Below are 23,469 nucleotides of genomic sequence, written 5' to 3' on the forward strand. Positions count from 1 at the left end.
AATCCATGATCCTAAGCCTTACCAGCAGCAGTGGGTGGGGTGTCCACTTTCATGTAGAAGTCTTGTTTACATAACTCACATCCTGGTACTGTACACGCCTCCCCAAGAGCCTCGCTGAATGTGTGATGCATGCCATTTTCAAACGACTCATACTCGAATGCACAGAACCTTCCTTGCCAGGCAATGTAATCTAAAATTTAAAAGTTTGAGGGAATGGTAATTATATGCATTGTCTTAAATATAGAGGATATCAGGCAATTTTATTAATAACAAAAAAAAAAAAAAAAAAAATCACAGTAGTATTATAATAAATTTATCAATACACCATGGATGTTTGAGATGTTTGGTTCTTTTGCATATAGAGAAGTATGACATTGATATAGCAGATATCATGTCTTTAATCAAATACCCTTATACCTTGTAGATGTTGCTGCAAATTATTTATGTCTGTACTTGCTACCTTAAAACACAGATTATACAGAGTCCACAACCTCTTACCTTCTGGGTGTATGATAACTAATGTAGGGACCCCAATAACACCATACAGAGAGGCTACATCCTCCTGTTGCTGACTGTCTTCCTTGGTATCAGAAGAAATAGGCAATGTGCCCTTCTTGGATTTTTTACCTAGCAGAAAAAATTATGCGTATTATTTTTTTTAAACGTCACATTATGTGCAACTCACTGAATGTCCAGATACCTAAGCAAGCTGAAGACTAGTACCTCTGATATTGTCAAGTGTAGAGACTGACTTGTTTATTTTCAAAGCCCGTGGCAGTGAAATGTTACTTTGAAAATTAATATATTACGTATTTTTTCCCAATGCAAATGCAAAAGAAATGTCAACCTATAGTTTACACACCAATAAAACAGTAATTGTCCAATCTATAAGAACAATTTTAATTAATTTTTTTAGGAAAAAAATTCTTCTTGTAGTTTTGTCTCTCATTCTTTCACATGTCATCTTACTCTGCTGCTACCAAAAATCATACAACCCTGACCCATTGTCACATCCTTCACACCCAACACAATGTCACAACTAACACAATATCACACCCACCACACCCACAATCCCTTACCACTTCCTGTCCTGGTCAGATTGGGACTATGGCTGGTCTGGGAGGTCTCCACCACACCTGTCTTCTGTTTCAGACTGGTGCAGTGCCAGATGTGGGAGTCATCTCGCCAGCTGTTGTTGGTCAGTAGATGAATCAGCTCGTCCACAGTGCCGTCCCTGTCACCAGAGTTACAGGCAACAGATATGAAGTCATACTGCAAACAGGAATAAACACATAAATATAAAGTCAATGTTTCAAATAAAATCAGTACCACAGTGAAGAGAATGATATTCTTGTTATGATTTCATTGATGTTTACTTTTACACAGAACACTTTGTATTACTAATACATAAAATGTAATAGTTTTAAATTTAATCACTTCAAAGTTTAAATATAAAATCAAAATATACTGAATGTCTTTTTTTTACGTAAAAAGTCATTCTAGACTCCTTTTCCATATTAATCAGAAAAAAAAAACAACATATTAACAAATATACTCACAGATTTACTATTCTCCCTGGCAAATTTCACATAATGAGCCATGATTCTCTGTGAGGTCAAGCACCATTTTGTCCAGAACAGGATTGCAGTTGGTCCATTTGGACCACCAGGGGGCAGCAGCGACTTGATGTCGCCAGTAAATATGTCAATCACATTACAAGATGGGGGCGGAACTCTGCGTTTCAGTAAGCCTTGGTTGACAAGCCGTCTGCCAGGAAGACGCCTCTCAGCTGCGTAGGTATCTTCATATTGACAAGCACCACTATTGGGCCACCTGAAATAGGCACTTAATTAGTCCTGTTGATAGACATCATATCCACTAAATACTATTATATTTTTTCTTATGTGGACATCGAGTTGACTGGTTGTAAGTGCTACTTATGTAGCACTGATGTGCATGTATAGTACAACGTAATAAAGAGACAGCTCCTGATTACAATAATTTATTGATAGTTTGCTGATAATTTTACCTTTATAGGCATGTCTACGTTTCTCATTTCAAAGGAGGTGATTCTAGATTCAATTCATAAGTTATTACTAGCAATCTGCTGCATAACAAATACTGGCACAATATTGATATCTGTTAATCTATAGTATGTTTAAATACCATGATGACACATTCAAACAGAGACAGAAACAGCTGGCACTTCAAATCTGATGCAAGTCAGACTTTTCGTTTTCAAATGTCCATAATCAATATGCTTAATAATAAGGCATTTGAAAATGAAAAACCATGCATCAATTTTGAAAGCTGATGGAAATAAAAAAAAAACATGATAATAGTATACTCACAAACTCCCTTTACTGTGAACATTGTGGAAACAGTAAAATGTGAACTGTCTGAAGGGCTCCGTAAGCATCTCCACCACATTGGACTCCAGACTTGAGGCGTAGGGCTGGTTGGTGATAGCCACCATGCTCACCCTGTGACTGGTCTTCTCCATGCTCAACTGAACAGATAATAAATGATAAAATTAAAATAAACTAAGTGAGAAATAAGAATAACATTGTTTTTATGATTCAGCATCATCTTTGGAGGTCCAGAGAGTGTATCAATGAAATTTATTTATAAACTAGAGGATCAGAGAGGCGATACCGCCTCCCGATATAGTACCACCAGCTGGAGCAAGCGCATTCATGTGGACCCCTCCCCCAAAAAAAGAGACACCACCACTAGTCTTGTGCTTGACAAGCTCTATAAAATGCAATCAACAAGAATTCTCAAAATATGCAAAAGAAAAAAAAAAAAATCAAAAATGGTACAATCAAAATTCAGTTCATCATAAAAAGTAGGTCAAAGGTCAATTTTAAGGTCACAGTAAATTCCCAGTATATGACTTCCTATTCAAGTTCAATAGTAACTATGGACCTATCTCTGCCAGTTTTGGAGATAAAAGGAAACCAAATTTTACAAAATTCAATTCATGATGAAAAGTAGGTCAAAGGTCAATTTCAAGGTCACACTTAGATTGCCAGTATATGACTTCCTATTCAAGTGCAATAGTAACTATGGACCTATCTCTGCCAGTTTTGGAGATAAAAGGGAACAAAAATTTGCGAAGTTCAGTTCATGGTGAAAAGAAGGTCAAAGGTCAATTTTAAGGTCATAGCAAATTGCCTCTAATGACTTTCTATTCAAATTCAATAGTAACTATGGGCTTATCTTTGGCAGTTTTGAAAGTATAAGCATTAAAAAAGTTGCAAAGTTCAGTTTAAGGTGTTAAGTAGGTCAAAGGTCAATTTCAAGATCAGAGTAAGATTACCAGTATATAACTTCCTATTCAACTTCAATTGTAACTATGGACCTATCTCTGCCAGGTATGGAGTTAAAAGGGAAATAAATTAGCAGAGTTCAGTTCATGATAAAAAGTAGGTCAAAGGTCAATTTCAAGGTCACACTTAGATTGCCAGTATATGACTTCCTATTCAACTTTAATAGTAACTATTGACCTATCTGTGCCGGTTTTGGAGATAAAAGGCAACAAAAATTTGCAAAGTTCAGTTCGTGGTGAAAAGTAGGTCAAAGGTCAATTTCAAGGTCACACTCAGATTGCCAGTATATGACTTCTTATTCAACTTTAATAGTAACTATTGACCTATCTCTGCCAGTTTTGGAGATATAAGGGACTAAATGTTAGAATTCTGAGTTACAATAATGTGCCACCACAATGTACTTTTTAATACAGCATAACACGAAAACCGTATGAAATACAAAAAAACGGAGACCACTCACAATGTTGGGCTTTACATGCTCTACAAAATGCAAAAAAGAACGGGTCTCTAGCATTAACGGTACCCGAATTAGAGACAGTTTTCAGTTTCGGTATCTTATGGCCGCTACTCCCGTTAAAATGCACTGACTGACCCCAAATTCATGGAGATGAAAGATGACCCAAAGGGTAACACTTTTCAATAATATTATTGGTTAAGTCTGTGTAGTGTCTGAATAACAGCGCAAATAAATTTTTTTTCGTAAAAAATTTCGTTTTTTTGAAAATTTTGGCCCGTTTGGCCTTGAAATAAAGGTCAAAGGTCAAATCCAAGGGCATATTTGAAATCTACACATATGACTTTTGGAAAGCTGTCTGTAGAAATTTTTCCCATAATTCCTTCCGTAGGGTAGATAATTGGCATCGAATTTTCAAAAATTTTGACAAGGGTGCATTTCAACGAGCGTCACGCCCAGGTCAATGCACCGACTGAGACAAAAAAACCTGGGGGTTCAAGTTGAGGTTATGTGTGACCTAAATCCAAGAGATGGGGACAGGGGTCCTTGCGGTCTAGGAGGAGAAGCGGTAACGGTGACTTGTATCCGGCGCCAGTACGCGGAGCCGCAGGAGCCGGCGGAGCCGCATGAGCCGGCGGAGCCGCAGGAGCCGGCGGAGCCGTACGAGACGGGTCGGGACTAAAACCATGAGTACCGCCAGCGTACACGCTGGTGGTACTAATTACTTAAGGCAATTTGTATGATTCTAATAGGATCTAAAAAAAAATAGATGAGTGTCATAATTAAATCAATACCTTATCAACTGTTAGAAATTGTTTAATTCAATTTCTCAATCTGTATCAAAGATATCTGCAGTGGATAACTCCCCTTTAAAAATTTTATACATTTTATGCTGAAGACAACTGTCTTATCTCTCTCTTTCTCCGTCTCTCATAATTTTCTTTTTCTTTCAATGCAATAATTGTGTTTTATTCGATAAAGCAAAAACTCATTCTTAAAAATCATGTACAGGCTTTACTTTAACGACTATACTTATAGATGTCTCATATCAATATAAAGCCCACAGTGTGTTACCTTGATCCTGACTGTCCTCATCCCAGAATGCAGAGTGCTGCCATACTGTTTGCCGTCCACCAGCACCTTGTATCCTGACACCACCATATCTGGGTCACTCTGGGGACACTGCCAGCTCACGTGGGCCATCAGGTGACCTGGATGGAGTCAGGAGATTGGATAAAAGTCATATGAAGAAGATGAAGATGAAAAAATAGAAAAAATAATAAATAATAATAATATATATTTCTTGAAAACCACATTACACTTCTGTTCCAGTGCTGTTTACAAATAAAATTATCAGAATTACAAGTAGTTATAAGCACAAAATTCATATTTTACTGCTTGATAAACTTATCAATTGACTTTTGAAAACAATTTTGAACTGTAAATTAAAAAAAAAAAAGATATTCCTTATTCATGTAGTCAGCACAAAAAAGGCTATCCTCAATTTTTTTCATGCTGAGAGAACAAAAGTCATAATTGGACAGTCACACCTGACAGGACTTGCCAAACCCACCCCTTCTTTGCACAGTGATTGGTAGAGCCTCACTCCCCCCACCCCTCCCTGTATGACTGACAGCACAAAACCACGCCCTCACCTGTATAATGATTGATAGAACTGAAGCAGTCCACAAGCATGGACTCCACATGTTGCAGGTTCTCTGATGTCCTACTGCTGACCTCCCCGCTGTCCTTCTTACGGAATACACTGGCTGCTCCCATTAGAGTTGGGTTGTTCAAGTTGCGTAGTAGTCTATAATTATTAAATTAAACGCCATGTTCAAAGTCATTTTATAATTCACACTAGTGAAATAGGGTGATTTTGATAAACATGCATCCTCTGTCACATCAGTCCAGAAAAACATAAATTATAAATTAAAAATATAATCAACATTAAAATATTATATGTGACAAACAAATTTTAAAAGTGCAAATATGGATACTCTGTTTATTATAAATCCACAGACAATAATTACATTTTTGCTTCAAACTCTAAATAACATTTCTTCCAAAATTTTAATGATATGTTCACTATTTTTTCTCAACAGCTCAGTGCACTTACTTGTCCCTCTTGTTCAGCAGCTCACATGTGACCCTCTCTATCTGCCGTCTCTCCTCCAGTCCCGCCACCGTCACTGTGATCTGTGGGGGATCTGGCGCAATTCTCGGCTGAACGCGGATGGGATCAGCTCTGAATACAGTGTTACTGTTATATACCTGTAGAAATATTAAAGAAACAACAATAAAGTATTAGTTTTAAATTAACTCATATAATTATGTAAATTTTACAAAATCATGGTTGATTCAGTTTAACTTGACATCCAATTTGACTGATAGTTTGAAAATGATCTTCAAAAAAAGAAATAAATGAATAATAATTAAATAAATATTATATAAATAAAAATTAATTAATCAAGTAAGTAATTACTTAATTAATCAAAGACAATAAAACAGATTTTTGAAAAAATGTTAATGGAAAAATATAGTAAATATATCAAAGTGAACTAAAACCTACCAGTATCTCTAAGTAAACCAGGTAGATACCCTGTTTCAGATTGTGGAACTCTGCTTCTCTGACATCAGGATGGATGGGGAAGATGGTCTGCACTGTCATCCCTGAGGACTCATCTTCTAAATATACCTGAGATATAATAATAATAATAATAATAATATATACATAATTATATATGCATAATGTACATTACAACATATGCATATGTGTAGAAAAGTGATGATATAAAGACCTTCAAAATTTGTTTTAAATCGCCTGATTAGTAAAAATGTTTTTCTTTCTGTCATCAAAAGAGGACCAAAATTAATTACATAACTATTCAATTATTTTCAAAATCATGTTGCATTCATCTTTGTAAACTTTTCACAATTCAAAATTGCTTTAAAAAGCCTTTTAGACGACAACAGAAAATTCATAACGTATCATGCACAGACTATGGTGTAAGTACATATACATAACTATCATAATAATGGCTTTATCTTTAATTCACCTAAAAAGATAACACGTAAACAAATTTCCAGTTACCCTGTAGTTTTTAATCTTGACTCCATCTGTCACATACGGCTCCTCCCACATCACCTTGATAGAGTTACTGCTGACAGTGGGTACTCTCTGCAGTAGAGGGGTCTTCATGCCAGGCCAGGTGACCACAAATGGTTCTGATGGCTTACTACACAGCTGGTCATCTGCGGTCAGTGCCTGGAGTTGATATAAAGAAACTTTTGAAAGGAAGAAGTTAGAAGAAAGAGAATATTGCATAAAAAGTAAAGCAGATGACAAGGGAAAAATCCCTGATAAATGAATGCCTGTATTATCCAGCTGAATACTTTTCCTTTGTTTTTATACTTGACCATTAATATATCTCTTTGTATATTATATCATATTGATATGTATTTATGCTATTAATTGATAGCAAAATCTTATAATCATTTTTATTTTAAGTCTAAAATCCTTAAAGGTTCAGGAGACTTTGCAGTCTTAAAATCAAAAAGGCGTTAAAAAAGGACTCAACATTAGATAACTGAATCTTGTTACTGTCATAGTTTTAAAGACAAAAATGTGTACATTTGGAAGTCATGACATGCACTAATTGACCCCAAGTTGTACGACCTTGGGGCTTAAAAAAATTATGAAAAATAGGTGGGAGCCACTTGGTGAAAGTCCCAAGTCTTACGGCTCCTTTTCAAAGGTCATGTGCCTGATATAATATGACAGCTATTCACAAATATTGTTGCCTTCTCTTACCATGGTGTAAACTACATGCATTTTGATTTTTATAAAAAGCTTGAAAAATTCACTGATAAATACATGAGTGTCCATACTAATTCATGCTCATATTTTCAGCTGTTTGATAATATTGATTCATTTAATTTTCAGAAAAACCCCTTTTCTATTAGCATTTTTTCTTCCAGATGAAAATTATTAAATAGGAGTCTGTATTGATTCCATTAGGCCATTGTGGTGCACTCGGCATCAGATTACAAGGTCTGTCTAAGATAACTTTTCTACTTTCAACATAACTGTGAAGCTGCAAAATTTCATCCTTCTTGTATTGTACAAACATTTTGTACTAATTACCTCTACCAAACAAGCTATTTTTTTTTCTTTTTTGCCTTTTTTGGTTTCTTAGTTTAACAGTTAAGTTATAAGCTTGTTTTTAATACTAAAAAATTTTATCATTGTAAAGTCTACTTAACTTCTAGACTTTAAATAAATATTATTATTATTATAAAACACCTTCCTTAAAAAGTTATTGATTTTTGATAAAATTTTGAGGAAATGAATTGGCTAAACTTGAACTGACTAGATTTTGGTGGTGATCCATTAATTAATTATTTATAATGAGAATGGAACTGCACTGGCTTTCTGAGTGCTTTTCTATATCCTCTTTTCTGGAAACTTTAACAGCCTGACATTCAATTTTTGGATTCAACTTAACCATAACACCCATTTTAACAAATAGAATACAACAATTGCCAAAATCATAACAAAAACAAAAACAAACAAAAGTCAGTGGTTCGGTAACCAAAATTTTTATACAAGAGTCTGATACAAGTGGATGTGGCCCTACCTTGACTTGATAGACAAATTCCTTGCATCCTTGACCCTTCGTATAGCAGTAATGGTACTGGTCTGGTCCTACGACAGCCTCCACTACTCCGTTTACATAAACTTTATACCCTGTAATGTTGGCCACACCAAACGTTGTGGGCTTCTCCCATTGTATTGCTGTGTAGTTGAAGTTGCAAGCCCTATAAGAAAAGTGAATATCTGTGTAGAAATCTTTCAAAGTGTAACACTGTTCACTGCACACTCAAATACAACATTAATATCTGATTTTGATCCAAACTTTTCACATATAATAATATTCTTTGATATGTGTCTATAAAATTTCTTTCATTACAAACATTTACAATATGCTATATCAAACCAGATACTCCACTATCAAAAAAGATCAATTCACCAATGTTACAGCAACTTATCAGATTTCAGCAATCCTGATTTCATTTCAGCCAATCGTTATAGTTCTTACAAACTTACCTTAGGCTGACAACTGGGGCCTCAGGAGGGGCAGACGTCTGCACAACCACTTGTTTGGATTTCTCCAGAATCCTGCCGTCTGCTCCCAAGGCGACCAATCGGATGAAGTGATTTGTGCCGGGATAACATTTCTGTAGAATGCAGCTGCTCTCTTGTGGGGATAGCTTGAATTCTCTTTGCTGTGAAGGTAAGAAAAAATGTTTTAAATTATTGAAAAATTGGACATTTTTATAGATTGAAGTATTATCTATACCACTAAGCATAGCACAGCAATCAGTATTGTTTTTAAAAAATGTTTTTAAAATGTGGATTCTTATATGATGCTCCATTTTGATAAAAAGTTGATATTTCATTCTAAAGATTCTGCATGCAATTTTTTCATAGTTTAAATGAAAAATAATATATTTTAATAATTCATTACTAATACCATATACTTTTCACCAATACAAAAGTCACTTGGCTAAAACAAATTCACTTCATAAATTTCTCCCACTTACCGTAGGCTGTGCCACACTCGTCCACTGCATTTTATAGCAAGCAATGCCTTCTGGTGGTGAATATGTAAACCAGTCCAAATGTATAGATGTGTGCGTAACCTTGGCAACTCGGACAATCAACTCCTGGTCACCATCTACTGACCCCTGGTCACTGAGGTCAGCCACGTTTTCATCGTGGGCATCTGCCAGTATCTGGCCACCTTGACTGAGAGATGTGCTGATGAAGAGGGTATTGGACAGGGCGGAGTCCCCAAAGTCCATGTCAGCACTGATGGCTTTTAGGTTGATCTTGTAGTGCCTGGAATGTAGCAAAACAGACCTTGTTAGTTTTATTTATCAGTGTATTCAATATCTTATTTATTTATTTATTTAACCAAGTAAAATCTAAAAACCAATTTGTTAATTTTGACACATGCATTCTGAAAACAGAGGTGGATATGTCACAGATATATCTTAATGGTGTTCATATGCTTCTATTTTTAAAAACTTGACACAAGATAGTTGCAATTTCCTACACTTATTTTCCAACCATCAAGTTGAACCAAAAAGTTGCAATTTCTCCCACTTGCCCTTCAAGTTAGAATATCTCAATATCTATCAGAAGAAATTTTACATGACTTCCAATAGCGAAACGCAAATTTATATAAACACACCTGTTTGGTTTGCAAGGTATGATAGCCTTGCGATGGGAATTGCTCAGTTCATTGCCAACCTTCCTATCGTTCATGTAAACCTGGTAACCCTTGACCTTCACTCCACCATATAATCTCGGCTCACCCCACTCCATCGAGAACTCCTCCTTCCCAACATGCTTTGTCCAGATTGTAGGTGCGTCGGGAGGTCCCGGGATCAGCACTTGAAGCTTTGTTAGAGTGACGGGCATGGCATCATTTCCAAAACGAGGCTCCATGGAAATCTCATAGGTACACCTGCGAGTAGAAATTATAAATAAATATTCCTGTATGGCTAAGAATTCATTTAGGTTAAATCTGAACTGTTTATACTAGGATCAGAACTATGCTTCTCACTTTTTCAATTGCTGAAATTACCAAGAACAATCATATTTCATTTAAAAAATAAAAAGAATGTAACAGAATGGAATGAAACAGAATGAACATGATAAATCTACTGACAAGTATTTTTTCAAGATGGGCAGAAAAAGATAAATATATTGCAGATGACACTTACTTATTCCTAACCACTGGAATGGTACATTTTCTGACATCAGACTCCACACACTTTCTGTGAACAACTCCGTCCTCGTGGCAGTGCCAGAGAATGTCAAATTGCTTGGTGCGGGACCAGTTCCCCTGTACGTCCCAGGTCAACGTAATGTCACCCATGACACCATCTCTATTGCTGCTTTTGTGGTTGTAGAAGGCACTTATATTGGCAATATTACCTGAAGACAAAAATTGGGGGAATAATTTTCACTTGTTCCCTTTTTGAGATGGGTTGGTTTATTTTAGAAACCTTTAAACAGACAGTTGTAGTCTTAGTTGTATGCTAATATTGTAAATTATTTCTTACAAAAGTAAACATGTTTTTTTAATCTATGAGGAACATTGTTTTGAGCCTTCATCAAAGGGCCTCAATCGCATAACTGATTTTCTATATATATATTATTTTATTAAAATACATAAGAGAAAAGAAGACAACTGCATGTATTTCGACTATGTATTTCAACTATCGCTGAACGAACAACTGAAAACCCTCATAAAGCTTACCCTCTTGCAGTCTAGGCACCCTAACTTCCACAGCCTCTGAGGCAGATTCATCCAAATCATGGTCATCAAAGGGCTGACTTGATGTGAATGAACTGCTGCTGGCTAGCTGAATCTACAAAGTAATTCTCACGTTAATTCCTCTCCCTTTTTTTCCATCTTCACTTCAAAAATAATTTTGATATTAATTGATATCCTCCAGTGAAATAAAATGCTGTTTAAAAGATCATCAAATTATAAATCTATCCTTTTGTTCAAGATTTTTTTTATATAAGGCATACGGTCTTCAATAATAATAATATAACCATATGATATAAATTTCTTAACAAGAAAACAGTCAATAGTCACTACTAGTTAACCAAAGTATTTTAATTTAAAAATGTTGCGAAGTATTGAAGTCTGAGAGATAAAAAAAGAGAGAAAGAGAATGTGTGTGTGTGTGTATGTGTGTGTGTGTGTGTGTGTGTGTGTGTGTGTGCACATGTATGCGGTGCACATATGCGTGTGCATGTATATAACTCACCCTCTTGACTCTTTCCTTCTTCACTTCCTCCGTACATGTCATGGCAACCAACACAACACTGTAGGTTTTAGCATACTTGCACTTGGTGAGGGTTACGCTCTGTGCGGCAGGTCCAAGGCGCATGTGCAACTTCCCGTTTATCTCCAGCTTATACCCTTCAAGGCAACGTTTCAGGTACCTCTTGTCCTCTTCTTCTTTTCCTAGCACCGTAAACAGGACTGGTTTCTCCCAGTACAACTGTATAGTAGAAGTGGAGTAGCCTGTGATATAGAGCTTGGGAGGCTCACAGGGGGCTTTAGTTCTTGCCCATAGGGGTTTACCCACAATATGAGCAGTCCTGCGATTCTCGTGATCTCCCTTCTGAAGGTCTATGATTGTCCGAACACTAACAACAGCCTCGACAGTGATTTTGTACTCCATTCCAATCATAAGGTCCTCTATGGTGACTTCTGTTTCTTCAGGCATTAGGTTGATGTGGCTGACCAAGGCTGTCTCATCTTCTTTGTTTCTTATCAGCCTCGCCTCGCACCACCTAACCATAATGCCTTGCAGCCGATTGGTACCATGGACGACAGGCGCCTGCCAGCCTACGACGATAGAAGTTCCTGTCGAGCGTTTCACTCTGATGTTATAAGGTGCCTCTGTGCCAGAGGTTATTGCCACAATACTAGTATTTGGTAGCCACGGCGACTCATTGAGTTCTATAGCAACATCCCTGGGAATTCTGTGCATCTTTTTGTATTGGTGCCTCTCAGGCAGTTGGTCAAAGTACTCCTCGGTAATAGCAGTCACGACAACAAGATATGAGGTAAGTTCCGTTAAATTTTCGATGACTAGAGACCTTGCATCTGGAATGAGTTCAAATGACTGATGTTTGCCTTCTTCAGGCTTCTTCGGAGAGCAGTCCACTCTGATTCCTAAAAATGGAAAGCAACCAATTTAAAAATACTACCAAAAACAAGATTTGATTATTTTTAAGGGAATTGTAATTATATTCAATAAACATTCATTCAATCAAAGTGATAACAATAAATATTTATATTTCCTTTTTCTCAAGATTTCATTAATCCCTTTGTTAAAATCATGGTAAAATATTTCCTTTTTTCCTCTGGAGAAACACATCATTAAACACTTACTAAAATATTGTGCTTAAAAAACCAAGTGTCTTTATTCCAAAGATCTCTAAATGAACATGATTTACTGCCAGGGTTACCGTATTATATGCCAACAACACCAAAACAAGTCAATGCTTTAACGCAAACCAACATGTTCAACTAACACCAATTATTTACTGAGCTATTAAGTTTATTTGTGCAGTAGTAATTAAAGGTTCTGTAACTAAGTGGCTGAAAAGATATCTGTCACCGAATTATCACAATTCTATTGAAGGACCTGTCAGGTGTCAAGTGCCCCTCTTGTGACATACTGACAAGGTTATCAAACAGTTCTTTATATCAACCAGCTCACTTGTCAAATAAGAATAATATATACTGATAACAGAATTTAATCACTTAAAAGTGACGGGTTAAAACACACTAAATTACTTTGATGTATTAGATTATTTTCAAATGAGAATAAATGTGATACAAAAAAACTGTGGCCGAAAAAAATTACATTGCCACCTCAAATATCAGAGACACTCATAAACAAAAAAATGAATATTTTAAAATTATTAAAAGTAAAAATGCAAAGAACTGTTAAATGGGGGGGTTGGGGGGATGTTCATTTTTTCAAAAAAAAAAAAATAAATAAATAAATAAATAAATAAATAAATAAATAAATAAATAAATAAATAAATAAATAAATAAATAAATAAAATAAAATGAAATATTTGAAAAAAAAATGTAAAGAAAATATATCCACCCAAGGCAATACAAATATTGATGACCCGGCACTTATTTGTAGAGAGGTGGAGCTAAAGCAAACATTTGCATTTTCAGCCACCTGTGTTTTAAAAAACACAAACCCTTACCTAAGACTTCCACTCCATGTTCCTTAGGAGGATCCCAGCCAATCTTGATACTGTTGCAGGTGGTGGCCAGTATCCCCAAGTTTCTGGGAGGGTCAGGGGGCTGGGCGGTGTGGATGGTCAAGTGGTCACTCTGAGCGGTCAGTATAAAAGTACTGCAAGTGTCCTCAAAGTCAGAGTCTGCTTCTGGAATCAAAGAAAAATTATTATTATGACCATTTTCTTTTAGGTTTTATGTTTGTTTTAGAAATTTTCTTTAGTTAAATAGCAACATCACTGTAATAAAAAAAATATTAAGCTCTGTATTCATTTCAAGGGGAAATTTTTATTTGAAATTCTAAAAATTAAATCTGTTTTGATTTTCTTACATAGTTCAGGTTCAACTATAATTTTTCATACATATCCATATTCATGCATGAATTTGTTTTGAATTTGTTCCCCCCCCCCAAAAAAAAAAAATGTTCTACTTAAAATAAGGAATTAGTACTATTAACCAAGGTTAAGAGTTTTTTCCCTACACATTATGTTGCGAATACATATATTATACATGGTTTGAAATCTATAATATAATATAATATAATATAATATAATATAATATAATATAATATAATATAATATAATATAATATAATATAATATAATATAATATAATATAATATAATATAATATAATATAAGCACCTGTGTTCCCCATGCTTTGTTGTGTAATAACAATTAACTTAAACATAATAGAAATAACACCCTAGTCAGGACAGCATGCATAGTAACATAAAGCTGTAGAAGAATATTGCAATGAAAAAATCATAATTTGCACTGCAATATCTTAAATTTCCACATAATAATAAAATACAAATGTCATAAATTTTGAAAGTGTTCCTTGAAAAAAATTAATTGTTTTTGATTTCGATGGTTTAAATCACAGCACTACACTACAGAACTGAGAACATCAAAAGAATAAGAAGCATGTCAAAGCTAATCAAATTCCTTACCATCTTCTATTTTACCAACACCATTCTTGATTTCACCTTCATTAAACAAATAGTTATAAGTTACCCAGAAAAAATAATAAAATATCATTATAATATCACTTATGATAAAATAAAAAATGTTCTTGGAAGTGATATTATATACTGGTCACTGCAGTTCATGCAACCTTTCTTTTTTAATTATGGTTTTCCCTTTTTCCTCTAAGTTTGTTTTATAAAAGTAATTTCTTGATTTTATTTTCATTTATTATTTTTTTAGATTGACCAAACCACAGATGTCATTTGCATCCTATTTTGTTCATTTTTAATAAATAAATCCCTTATTCTTGTTCACCATCCATTTTTTTTACATATATTTGGTATACATTCACTACTTGGAAGAAAACATGAAGTCTAATCCAGCCAGACTTACCACCATGGACCTCTGAGTACTGCTGCATTTTCCTGGCTTCAACCACAACAGTATAGGTGGCGTTGGGGTTGAGGGGGCCTATCAGCATGTGGTCATCTGGAGAATGGAAAACAAAGATATAATGTACATTTGGCTATATTCTTTTAAACACAGCATATATTGGTATCTGATACTTTCTACCTTTCCCTTTCTTTCTCTCTTTTGTAAATATTGTAAATCTTTCTTTTAATTACTACTACCTCTCTCTATCTCTCTCTCAAGAGTGAGCTCAAAAAAAATTTAAAAGGAAGAAAGAAAAAATAATTTGACAATAGTCAACAAACATTCAGTTTGTGTAGTACATAAATATGAATTGATGATCTCAGTGTATTACTTCTTGCTAAAACAGATATAGGCATTTGTTTTAATTACCTTTTGTAGACTGGCTGACAATATTTTCCTCTGGTTTTATCCCTGGCCACCATGTCACCTGATACATGTCTGGGGAGACAAAGTGAGCCTTAGGCTGCTCAGCTGGAAAACACAAATATATAAATGCATATCAACAACTAATAAATAAAATGACATATAAAAATATATACACATAGCAGTAAGTAAGACCTACATTAACTTCTTAGCTTATTACTTGGAAAGCTCCATTTGGGAAATTTCATTATTAAATTAAATAAAACATTTACATAGAATATCATCACTTAGTGATTAAACAGTGAAAATAGCTTTTGTAATTTTTTAAAATATAATATGAGTTAGGTACTTGAATATCATAACAGCAAAGATTTTTAAACGCACACTAAAAACAATAGTAATAAATAAATAAATAAATAAATAAATAAATAATTAAATATGAGAAAAATCTTCCAGTCCATCTTACCTTTATTCCAGACAATCATGGCGGAGTGTCCAGTAACGTGTTCACACCAGACCTTAGTGGGTGCTTGGACAAGTCCAGTGTAGTGGACAACCAGCTTTGGACCAAGTTTACATGATGTGTACTTCTCTCCATAGCTGCCATGTTCTGGGGAAAGGAGAAATAATAATGATTAATTTTATTAAAGAGGACAATTAAAAAAGGGTATTCAGATATGTGCATTTACTTTAAAACTGAAAATAAAAACAACTCATCATCCCTAAGTGAACAATTGATTACATTTTCACATTTATTGCCCCTTTACAATACTGACAAGACTGATAACCCTGAAAACACCCATAAAACTTGATTTTTTTGTTTCAGATTGTTTGTTTTTATTTAATGTTTTATTTCTTTCACACATTGTGTTCAATTTTGCACTTCAACAAATGTTTACATTATATCCAATTAACAACAAAGACACAAACTTTCATCAGTGTGCCTTTAATGTTTTTTTATAAAACAAAAATTAAAAAAAAAATACCTTTCTCATCAATATGACTGGATCCGTCAATCCCTGAGTCTCCATCATTAAGTGGCATGGAGATCCCAAGATCTGGGCTCTTCTTCTCCATGCGGCCCACGGGGTGCTCAGTGAGAGCCCTGAGCTGCAGGGTGACCTTGTCCCCCAGGGAGACATCCCTGACCCTAAGAGTGTGCACATCTGGGGGTATCACTGAGCCATACAGTTTACCATCTTTGAACAGTTGATAGCCCTAGGGGAGAGACAGAGCAGTTTTGCTTTTTGCATACATGATATAGTATATTGATTACTCTGGATGATCAGTTTATTAGATGGGAGCCTTTTGGGAGGAAGATATTTTCCAAAATTTATAAACCCCTTTCTCCTCAAAGCACAACATACAAACCAAAATGCACTAATGACTCAATGAAATATTGATATAGAGATATAAGTACCAACAACCTGCTGTGAGTGATGATTGTTTTAACAAATACCGGTACAAACAATTTAATAATTCTGTTTTTCATAAAACATCATTAAACAGTATACAACTAGTTCATGCATCATCAAAGACAATTAACGTAAACTCACAGACACAATGGCATCCCCATACTGTTGTGGTTTGTCCCAGGTGACATCAACTCCCTCAAAGTGCAACCCTTCGATCTTGAGCTGAGGAGCTTTAGGGGGCGCTGCACACATCACGGGGATAATGTTGGACGGCTCACTCTCCACCAGTGCATACATACTCTCTAGGAATGTCTGCACTTTCTTAATACCAGCATAGGCCTTCACAGAGAAGAAATGGATAATTAAAATTGATACAGGATCATTTTTTTAAAATCAGCCCTATTTGTAGAATTTTTTTTTTAAATAGCCAGAAATTTGTTTAACAAATACTTCCTTCAAAACTGTAATTTAAGAGAGCAAAGCAATAATTGATAAAATAAAATTAGTGTCAAAAGCTTTAAAAAAATCATAAGAAAACCCACCCTGACATAAACATCATATATCTGCCCAGGGCGCAGATCAGTGAGATAATACTGGTAGCCATTTTTATTTGATGCAGGGTTGGCCTTCACCTCTCCATGGTATTGGTCATCAACAAAAATACTGAAATTTTTCAAATGAAAGTCTTTGCATTAGTCCTTACATATGTATCTTGTTTAAATGTCAGTAAAAAATTTAAAGTGAAATGTTAAATTCTCAATAATACCAAACAGGCCTCTTTCACTTAAAATCGTCTACACAGACACTAAGAAAAGAAATCCCTCTTTTAGATTCTAATGAAAAATTTATTAGTAATGATTTGAAAAGGATTTAATCAGATTTCAGGTTCATTTTGCCATACCTGTACCACGAAATATCCTCTTCTTTAGTCCTACAGTGCTCCATGGGGGGTCTGGTCCAGCCAATCACCACGCAGCCTCTCTTAAAAGAAGGCTGATGGTAAACAGCAGGTGGTTGAGGTCTCATTGGACAAGACACATACACGGTGTTGGAAGGAGGACTGTTGCCGGCTGGGTGCTTTGTTCTGGTTACTATCCATACTTTCAAGGTTTTACCTGTGAAAATCACATTTTAAAATAAGTTTTCTTTTCAAACTACAATTTCCTCAAATTTTTTTCTTTTTTAAATCAAAATTTAAAAACCCAAATTTGGAACACTTTTTCAAGTTTCCAATATACACCCCTGCAGAAAATTTTAATATTTTAAAAAAGAACAAAATTATGGCACATTTTTTAATGTCAATAAACTTCTCAAAGCATTTAAAGTGCAGCAAGGGCAATTCCTCCAGTACACACCTGGCTGCAGTTTATCCAGTGTGGTCCTCTTCGTGTCCTTGCTGAGGAGAGAGCCCAGCTTCTTCCCATCCACCACCACCTGATAGCCAGCAATCTGTACTCCATCATGACACACCCCTGGGGTCCACTCCAGTGTGGCCTGTAGAAAGATACATATACTGAATTATCACAGAATTCTTATATAATGTACTGTCATTCATTCATATCACTTATCAGTATATTGGGCAATGCTCTCATTGATAAAAATTATCATTTTCCCTTATCTGAAGGGACTATTGGATATTCAAATAGGAGTAAAACTGCAAAAACTGATATTTAATTTAATAAGAATGAATAAAGTTATGATTTTCCACATACTGAGTCAAGTAAGTTTTTCCTGGCAGAGTTTAAATGAATTTATAAAATGTTAGATCTTATGTAAAAAACAGTTTCTTTGGTATATAAATTATTCAGATATAAATGCACTTAGGCAATGATTTCATAATAATAACAATAATATACATTATAAAAAAGTGTCTTTTAAATCAGACAGCTATGACTTCATTTCACAACTTTCATAAACTTTCAAAAATTGTCAACAAAAAAAAAATCCGAGTTTTTTAGCTTACCGAATAGAAGTCCACACTGACAGGTTTGAGCCTGGCTTGCTGCGGGGCACTGAGAGTGGAGTAGCTGATCACCGCAGACTTAGACTGGTACTCTATTGTGTCCTTCCCATCATCAAATATGTAGTTTGCTACCACAAAAACCCTGGAAGAATATTCATTGAAAAATTTAAAAAATAATAATAAAAAAAAACAATAAAAAGGTGAATGTGAAAAAAAACTGTGAAAAATTGCTTGGAAAAGCACAGAATTGGAATTGAAAACTCTAAGTCAAAGTTGAAGTCTGCAAGTGAATATTTTGTTGATAATGTGGCAAAATAAATGACAGCTGTTAAGATGGAACAAATGCAGGGGTTAAGTCTTACCTGTAAGACATATTACTGAGCAGTCCCCGTATTAAACAGCTAGTACCAGTGGTGACATTCCAGCTATGCTGAACTATCTGAACATCCATTCCATTCTCATCCTTCTCAAGGATCTCATAACTGAAAGAAAAATTACACTTTCATTAAAACCGCATAAAATGACTGCATTCTATAATGCACTTTATTGTAATTCTTCATCTTTGTGACTGATTTTCACTTTCACAACACACTTCTTACACTTTTCACCATTCGTATAAAGTTCAAAGAACTTTTATATATCTAGTATAGTATAATCAAAGAACAAGCCTGACTAGCCACTTACAATTAAAAAAAAATAATGATAAAAATAAATAAATATAAATAAGTTAATTAACTTAAAGAGCTTTTGTAAAACTAGAATGGTACAATCTAACAGGGATGAGACTTTTTGGCTCCCAAAAAGTCAAAAATCCACCAATATTCTGAAAAATCTCATCCCTGACCTAAGAACATGCCTGACTGCCCATTGACCTCACCTGATGTCACTGTTGACCCCCTTGGCAAACTTGACCCCCAGGACATTGACCACAAACACCTGGATCCTGTACTGAGGGTCTGGCTCCTGCTCGAGCTCCCAACTGACTAGCTCACCACGACTGGCCGGCTGGTGCTCGATCTTCACTTTGGGAGGGGGGAGGACGTAGTCGTACTCCTCCTGGAATTATATTGAAATACAATATATTGGAGAGTTTAAGAGATTTTAAGGGAGTTTATATCACCATATATACAGTAAGGCCTCTGGCTTTTTTACAATAATTTCATGATCATTCATTTCTATAATTGCACATTACATTATGCATCTCCCTTGTCCATTTTTAAAAAATAAATTTCTTCTTATCTCTTTTCTGCTTTTGTCAAATAATTTGCAATTTTTCTGGAAATCAATCAGAAAGTTTATTTTTGATGGGATGGGGTAGTGATGACTATTCCTAGTTGTGTGTCATTAGATCGGGTGACCAGTCCATCCAGGTCATTACCCTGGGAAATTCTAAAATTTGATTTATATAATAATTGTATTTCTGATATTAAAAACCCTCTGGATGACCAAAACATTCACTCAATATTTAAATCAGTGGCTAAGATCTAGGTGAAGTAAAATTGAGATGTGGTTGACAGATATAAAAATACACAATTTATATAAAACTTATTGTCCCAAATGAAACATAGCCAATGTCTGCATTCATCTTACTTATATCATAAATAATCAATCAATAAGTAATATAAGGAATGGTGCACCCTAGCCAAGAATGCATAGGAATTAACATGCATCTTACTGTGGTAAGGATCATGCGGGGTTTTAGTGATATCAATTATTCAGGGGTGAAAAAAAAAAACAATTATAACAACTATACAAATATGATGCTATATAATTTTTTACAAAATGTTACAGACTACAAATCAAGATTTTCTACATTGTCTATACTTGTGCAATATCAATATAATTAATGGTATGGTTTATAATAGTTTAATGAAGGTGTGATTTTATAATGGATTACAACAGGAGCTGGGGAAAACATAACAGGACTACAGGTGTGTTCACATTGTGAGCAATGTAAGGCAGTACTCACTGTTTTGGTTATGGGTGTGGCTTTAAATTAATCAGCATATTGTATTTAAAAAATATTGACTTTTTAAAAAATACTTTGAATTCAAGTAGTTTAACACAAGAATCTTGATAAGGACATTTTCAAATAGTTTTGACTATAGGCTTACATTTATAGCTTTCTTTTGTAAAACAGAGACATTGCTTGATAAACTTAATATCAAGCAAGTGTTAAGGATTAAATATATAGACTTAAGGTTACAGTCCCATAATCAAAGCAGTGAAAACCCCAACAGAACATCATTCATTTACAATATGTCAGGCTCCATTTTAAAATCCAATAGTTTATCAAATCTATCACTAACTAAATAGGGATAAAAACATCAAATTCATCTTACATTTTTTCTTTAATTTCAAAACCATATTCACTCAAACTTTTTAAAAGATAAAATGGACCACTGCAAATTATTCTGAATTTTTTGGCCACAAACCTTTTTAATTTGTGACCAGAACATTGTTCAAAATGGTGTGTATAAATATATAGTCTATTAAAAGGTGTAAAAAAACAATATAATATAATGTAAATAATATAAATCTAATGACACCTACCTGATTTGCAATGACTGATGCTGTTCCCAGCACAGCAGCTGCTGATGCAGCAGCAGTCACAGTGGGTTTTTCCCTCTCCTCATCTTCTTCCTCTTCCTCCTCCTGTTCCACCTCCATTTCTGCTGTATCATGCACCTCAACAATGGCTGACTCCTGCTGAGGAGTTTGGGGCAGCATTTGCTGTATCATCTGTTGACGCTGACTTGTTGATTTAGGGGCTACTGGTGGCTTTGGTTTGATGGATTTTTTCTTTGATTTTCCAGGCTGAGCATCGTCCCGTATGGGCACCTGATGGAAACAGAAAATGAAGTTATTATTTTACTCCTACGTGCATTATTTGTCACTATGTTGACTTGTCAGTATCTTTTGATATACATTTCTTTTGGGGAACATTTCCTATGGTTTGATGCAGCAGGATAAAAATACAAAAATATACACATATCAATAAAGAATAAGATACCAACTTCCATTCCAAAGCATGAAAAAAAGTAAATAATAAATTAAATAATATATTTTCGATGCAGCAGTAAAAAATCTTGCATTAAAATTCACGAGTCCAACTTACTGTTACAGTGAGGTCACAAAAAACTGTTAGTTACATGATGCATACAAAGTTAAAGAAGAAAAATCTATATCTCCATGCCTCCATGTATTGATCAGGAAATATACATAACACAGAAATGCATATACACAATCATTCTATTCAATAGTCAACAGTTATGATAAGGAGAGCACAGAGGCTGAAATTTAATATGTCTTGATGAAAATGCATAAAGAGATATGAAATATCAAAATGCACATCTAGAAATGTTTTGATTTAATCCTAAAATGCATTCAAAGGATCAAAAACTTACAAAACATGCTAAGTATCATTAAAAAAAAAAAAATCTTAAGTGGCAGCTTTCAATTAAATAAAAGAAAATATAATTCTTAAAAATATCTAAAGTCTCCAATGCAAGAAAGTCTGCATACAACAAGAGAAGTATGTACCTAACTGATATGAAAAAACAGAAATATGGAAAATAATAATAGTAATAATAAAACCCTGGACAATACCATCAGTATGGTAACCCATGTGAGATCATGCTTAAAAAGCTTATCAGTGCATACAACATTCAGGTGTATAATAAATCCTAAGATGGCTCTACCACGACCACGAAGCAGCAAAACTTTGAACTGTGACATTTCCAGATTGCAGTAGACTTTGGTCATTTCATATCTTGAATGATTGCTTATCTCAAATAAAGCTTGCAAAATGGAATTTTCCTTTGGTTTTGGCTGTATTTTTGCATAATTTGGAACAAACTGAAAATGTCCCAATGTGTCCAAGTTAAGTGGTCTACTTTCAATTTTCCCCTAGACTTGTAACAACTACCAAGAGATCCCACTAGAGCCATTGTAAGTGAATGATAAATAAATGCTGAATAAATTCTGAAAACTAATTCCTAAGAAGTGATGAGCCTAAAAATGAATTAAAAAAGCCGATCAAATTTGTAACCAGCATGCACGGTGCGTGTGCATCACCAACCATCACACTACCTCGACATGCGTGGCATCCTGCGTTGGCACAGGCAGCTTGCGCTTTGACTGCATGGGCGTCATAAGCCCTGGGGCGTCTCTGAGCACCCCTGTCATCATGGCCCTTGCTGTAATTTTCATTTTATTTTGCCATGGTCCTTGGGTTGCATCAATTTCAAAAAACTCTTCCTCTTCCTCCACATCGCCACCATGGCCATTTTGTTTCAAATTTGGCAAATGTGGATAGTGAGACAACAATTCACTAGTAGCTAACATTTTCTTGTGCGTTTCAGAATTAGTTTTACTATAATCATCAGAAACTGGGTTTTCTCCAGCAATGCTTACGCTAACATGCTGCTGATCTTGCTGAAAGGCTTCATCATTATCAGAGGGCATGTAACCCGATTGACTGGCGTACCCACTGTGCTCTGGGTCATAGGTCACATCCTGCTGCAATGCATTCTGGGATACCTGACTTTGATTTTCAACCCCAGATGAAGCCTGTATTTTATGCGACTGAACTGCATTAAGTAGGAGTGACGCTAATGCATTACGCTTAACATGCTTGTCACGTGATACAGCATTTGACGTAGGAACTCGTCCCACATGA

At 34.9% G+C, this 23,469-nt stretch overlaps 1 protein-coding gene across 5 annotated transcripts in view; it reads right to left on the reverse strand.

Moving 5' to 3' along the window:
• Positions 1-23,469, reverse strand: part of LOC106170904 (uncharacterized) — a 57,054-nt gene that overhangs the window by 2,313 nt on the left and 31,272 nt on the right. For 4 of the 5 annotated variants that reach the window (XM_087015976.1, XM_087015975.1, XM_087015972.1 and 1 more), the window contains 31 exons: positions 21,342-21,629; positions 19,666-19,844; positions 19,151-19,270; positions 18,789-18,930; positions 18,181-18,319; positions 17,727-17,940; positions 17,368-17,488; positions 16,967-17,164; positions 16,397-16,628; positions 15,877-16,020; positions 15,417-15,518; positions 15,006-15,101; positions 14,597-14,632; positions 13,613-13,795; positions 11,641-12,557; positions 11,121-11,232; positions 10,582-10,795; positions 10,047-10,322; positions 9,394-9,691; positions 8,897-9,075; positions 8,427-8,607; positions 6,881-7,054; positions 6,359-6,484; positions 5,906-6,060; positions 5,442-5,596; positions 4,861-4,997; positions 2,352-2,509; positions 1,560-1,833; positions 1,080-1,272; positions 499-627; positions 23-190 (listed from right to left, as the gene is read on the reverse strand). In XM_087015976.1, the coding sequence (XP_086872102.1) occupies positions 23-190; positions 499-627; positions 1,080-1,272; positions 1,560-1,833; positions 2,352-2,509; positions 4,861-4,997; positions 5,442-5,596; positions 5,906-6,060; positions 6,359-6,484; positions 6,881-7,054; positions 8,427-8,607; positions 8,897-9,075; positions 9,394-9,691; positions 10,047-10,322; positions 10,582-10,795; positions 11,121-11,232; positions 11,641-12,557; positions 13,613-13,795; positions 14,597-14,632; positions 15,006-15,101; positions 15,417-15,518; positions 15,877-16,020; positions 16,397-16,628; positions 16,967-17,164; positions 17,368-17,488; positions 17,727-17,940; positions 18,181-18,319; positions 18,789-18,930; positions 19,151-19,270; positions 19,666-19,844; positions 21,342-21,629 (6,040 nt within the window). The remainder of the gene's footprint in view (positions 1-22; positions 191-498; positions 628-1,079; positions 1,273-1,559; positions 1,834-2,351; positions 2,510-4,860; positions 4,998-5,441; positions 5,597-5,905; positions 6,061-6,358; positions 6,485-6,880; positions 7,055-8,426; positions 8,608-8,896; positions 9,076-9,393; positions 9,692-10,046; positions 10,323-10,581; positions 10,796-11,120; positions 11,233-11,640; positions 12,558-13,612; positions 13,796-14,596; positions 14,633-15,005; positions 15,102-15,416; positions 15,519-15,876; positions 16,021-16,396; positions 16,629-16,966; positions 17,165-17,367; positions 17,489-17,726; positions 17,941-18,180; positions 18,320-18,788; positions 18,931-19,150; positions 19,271-19,665; positions 19,845-21,341; positions 21,630-23,469) is intronic. The other variant, XM_087015974.1, reaches the window with a different exon arrangement.

Source organism: Lingula anatina, chromosome 6, assembly GCF_051362555.1.
Source record: "Lingula anatina isolate TDL-2025a chromosome 6, LinAna3.0, whole genome shotgun sequence".
Classification (NCBI taxonomy): Eukaryota; Metazoa; Brachiopoda; class Lingulata; order Lingulida; family Lingulidae; genus Lingula; species Lingula anatina.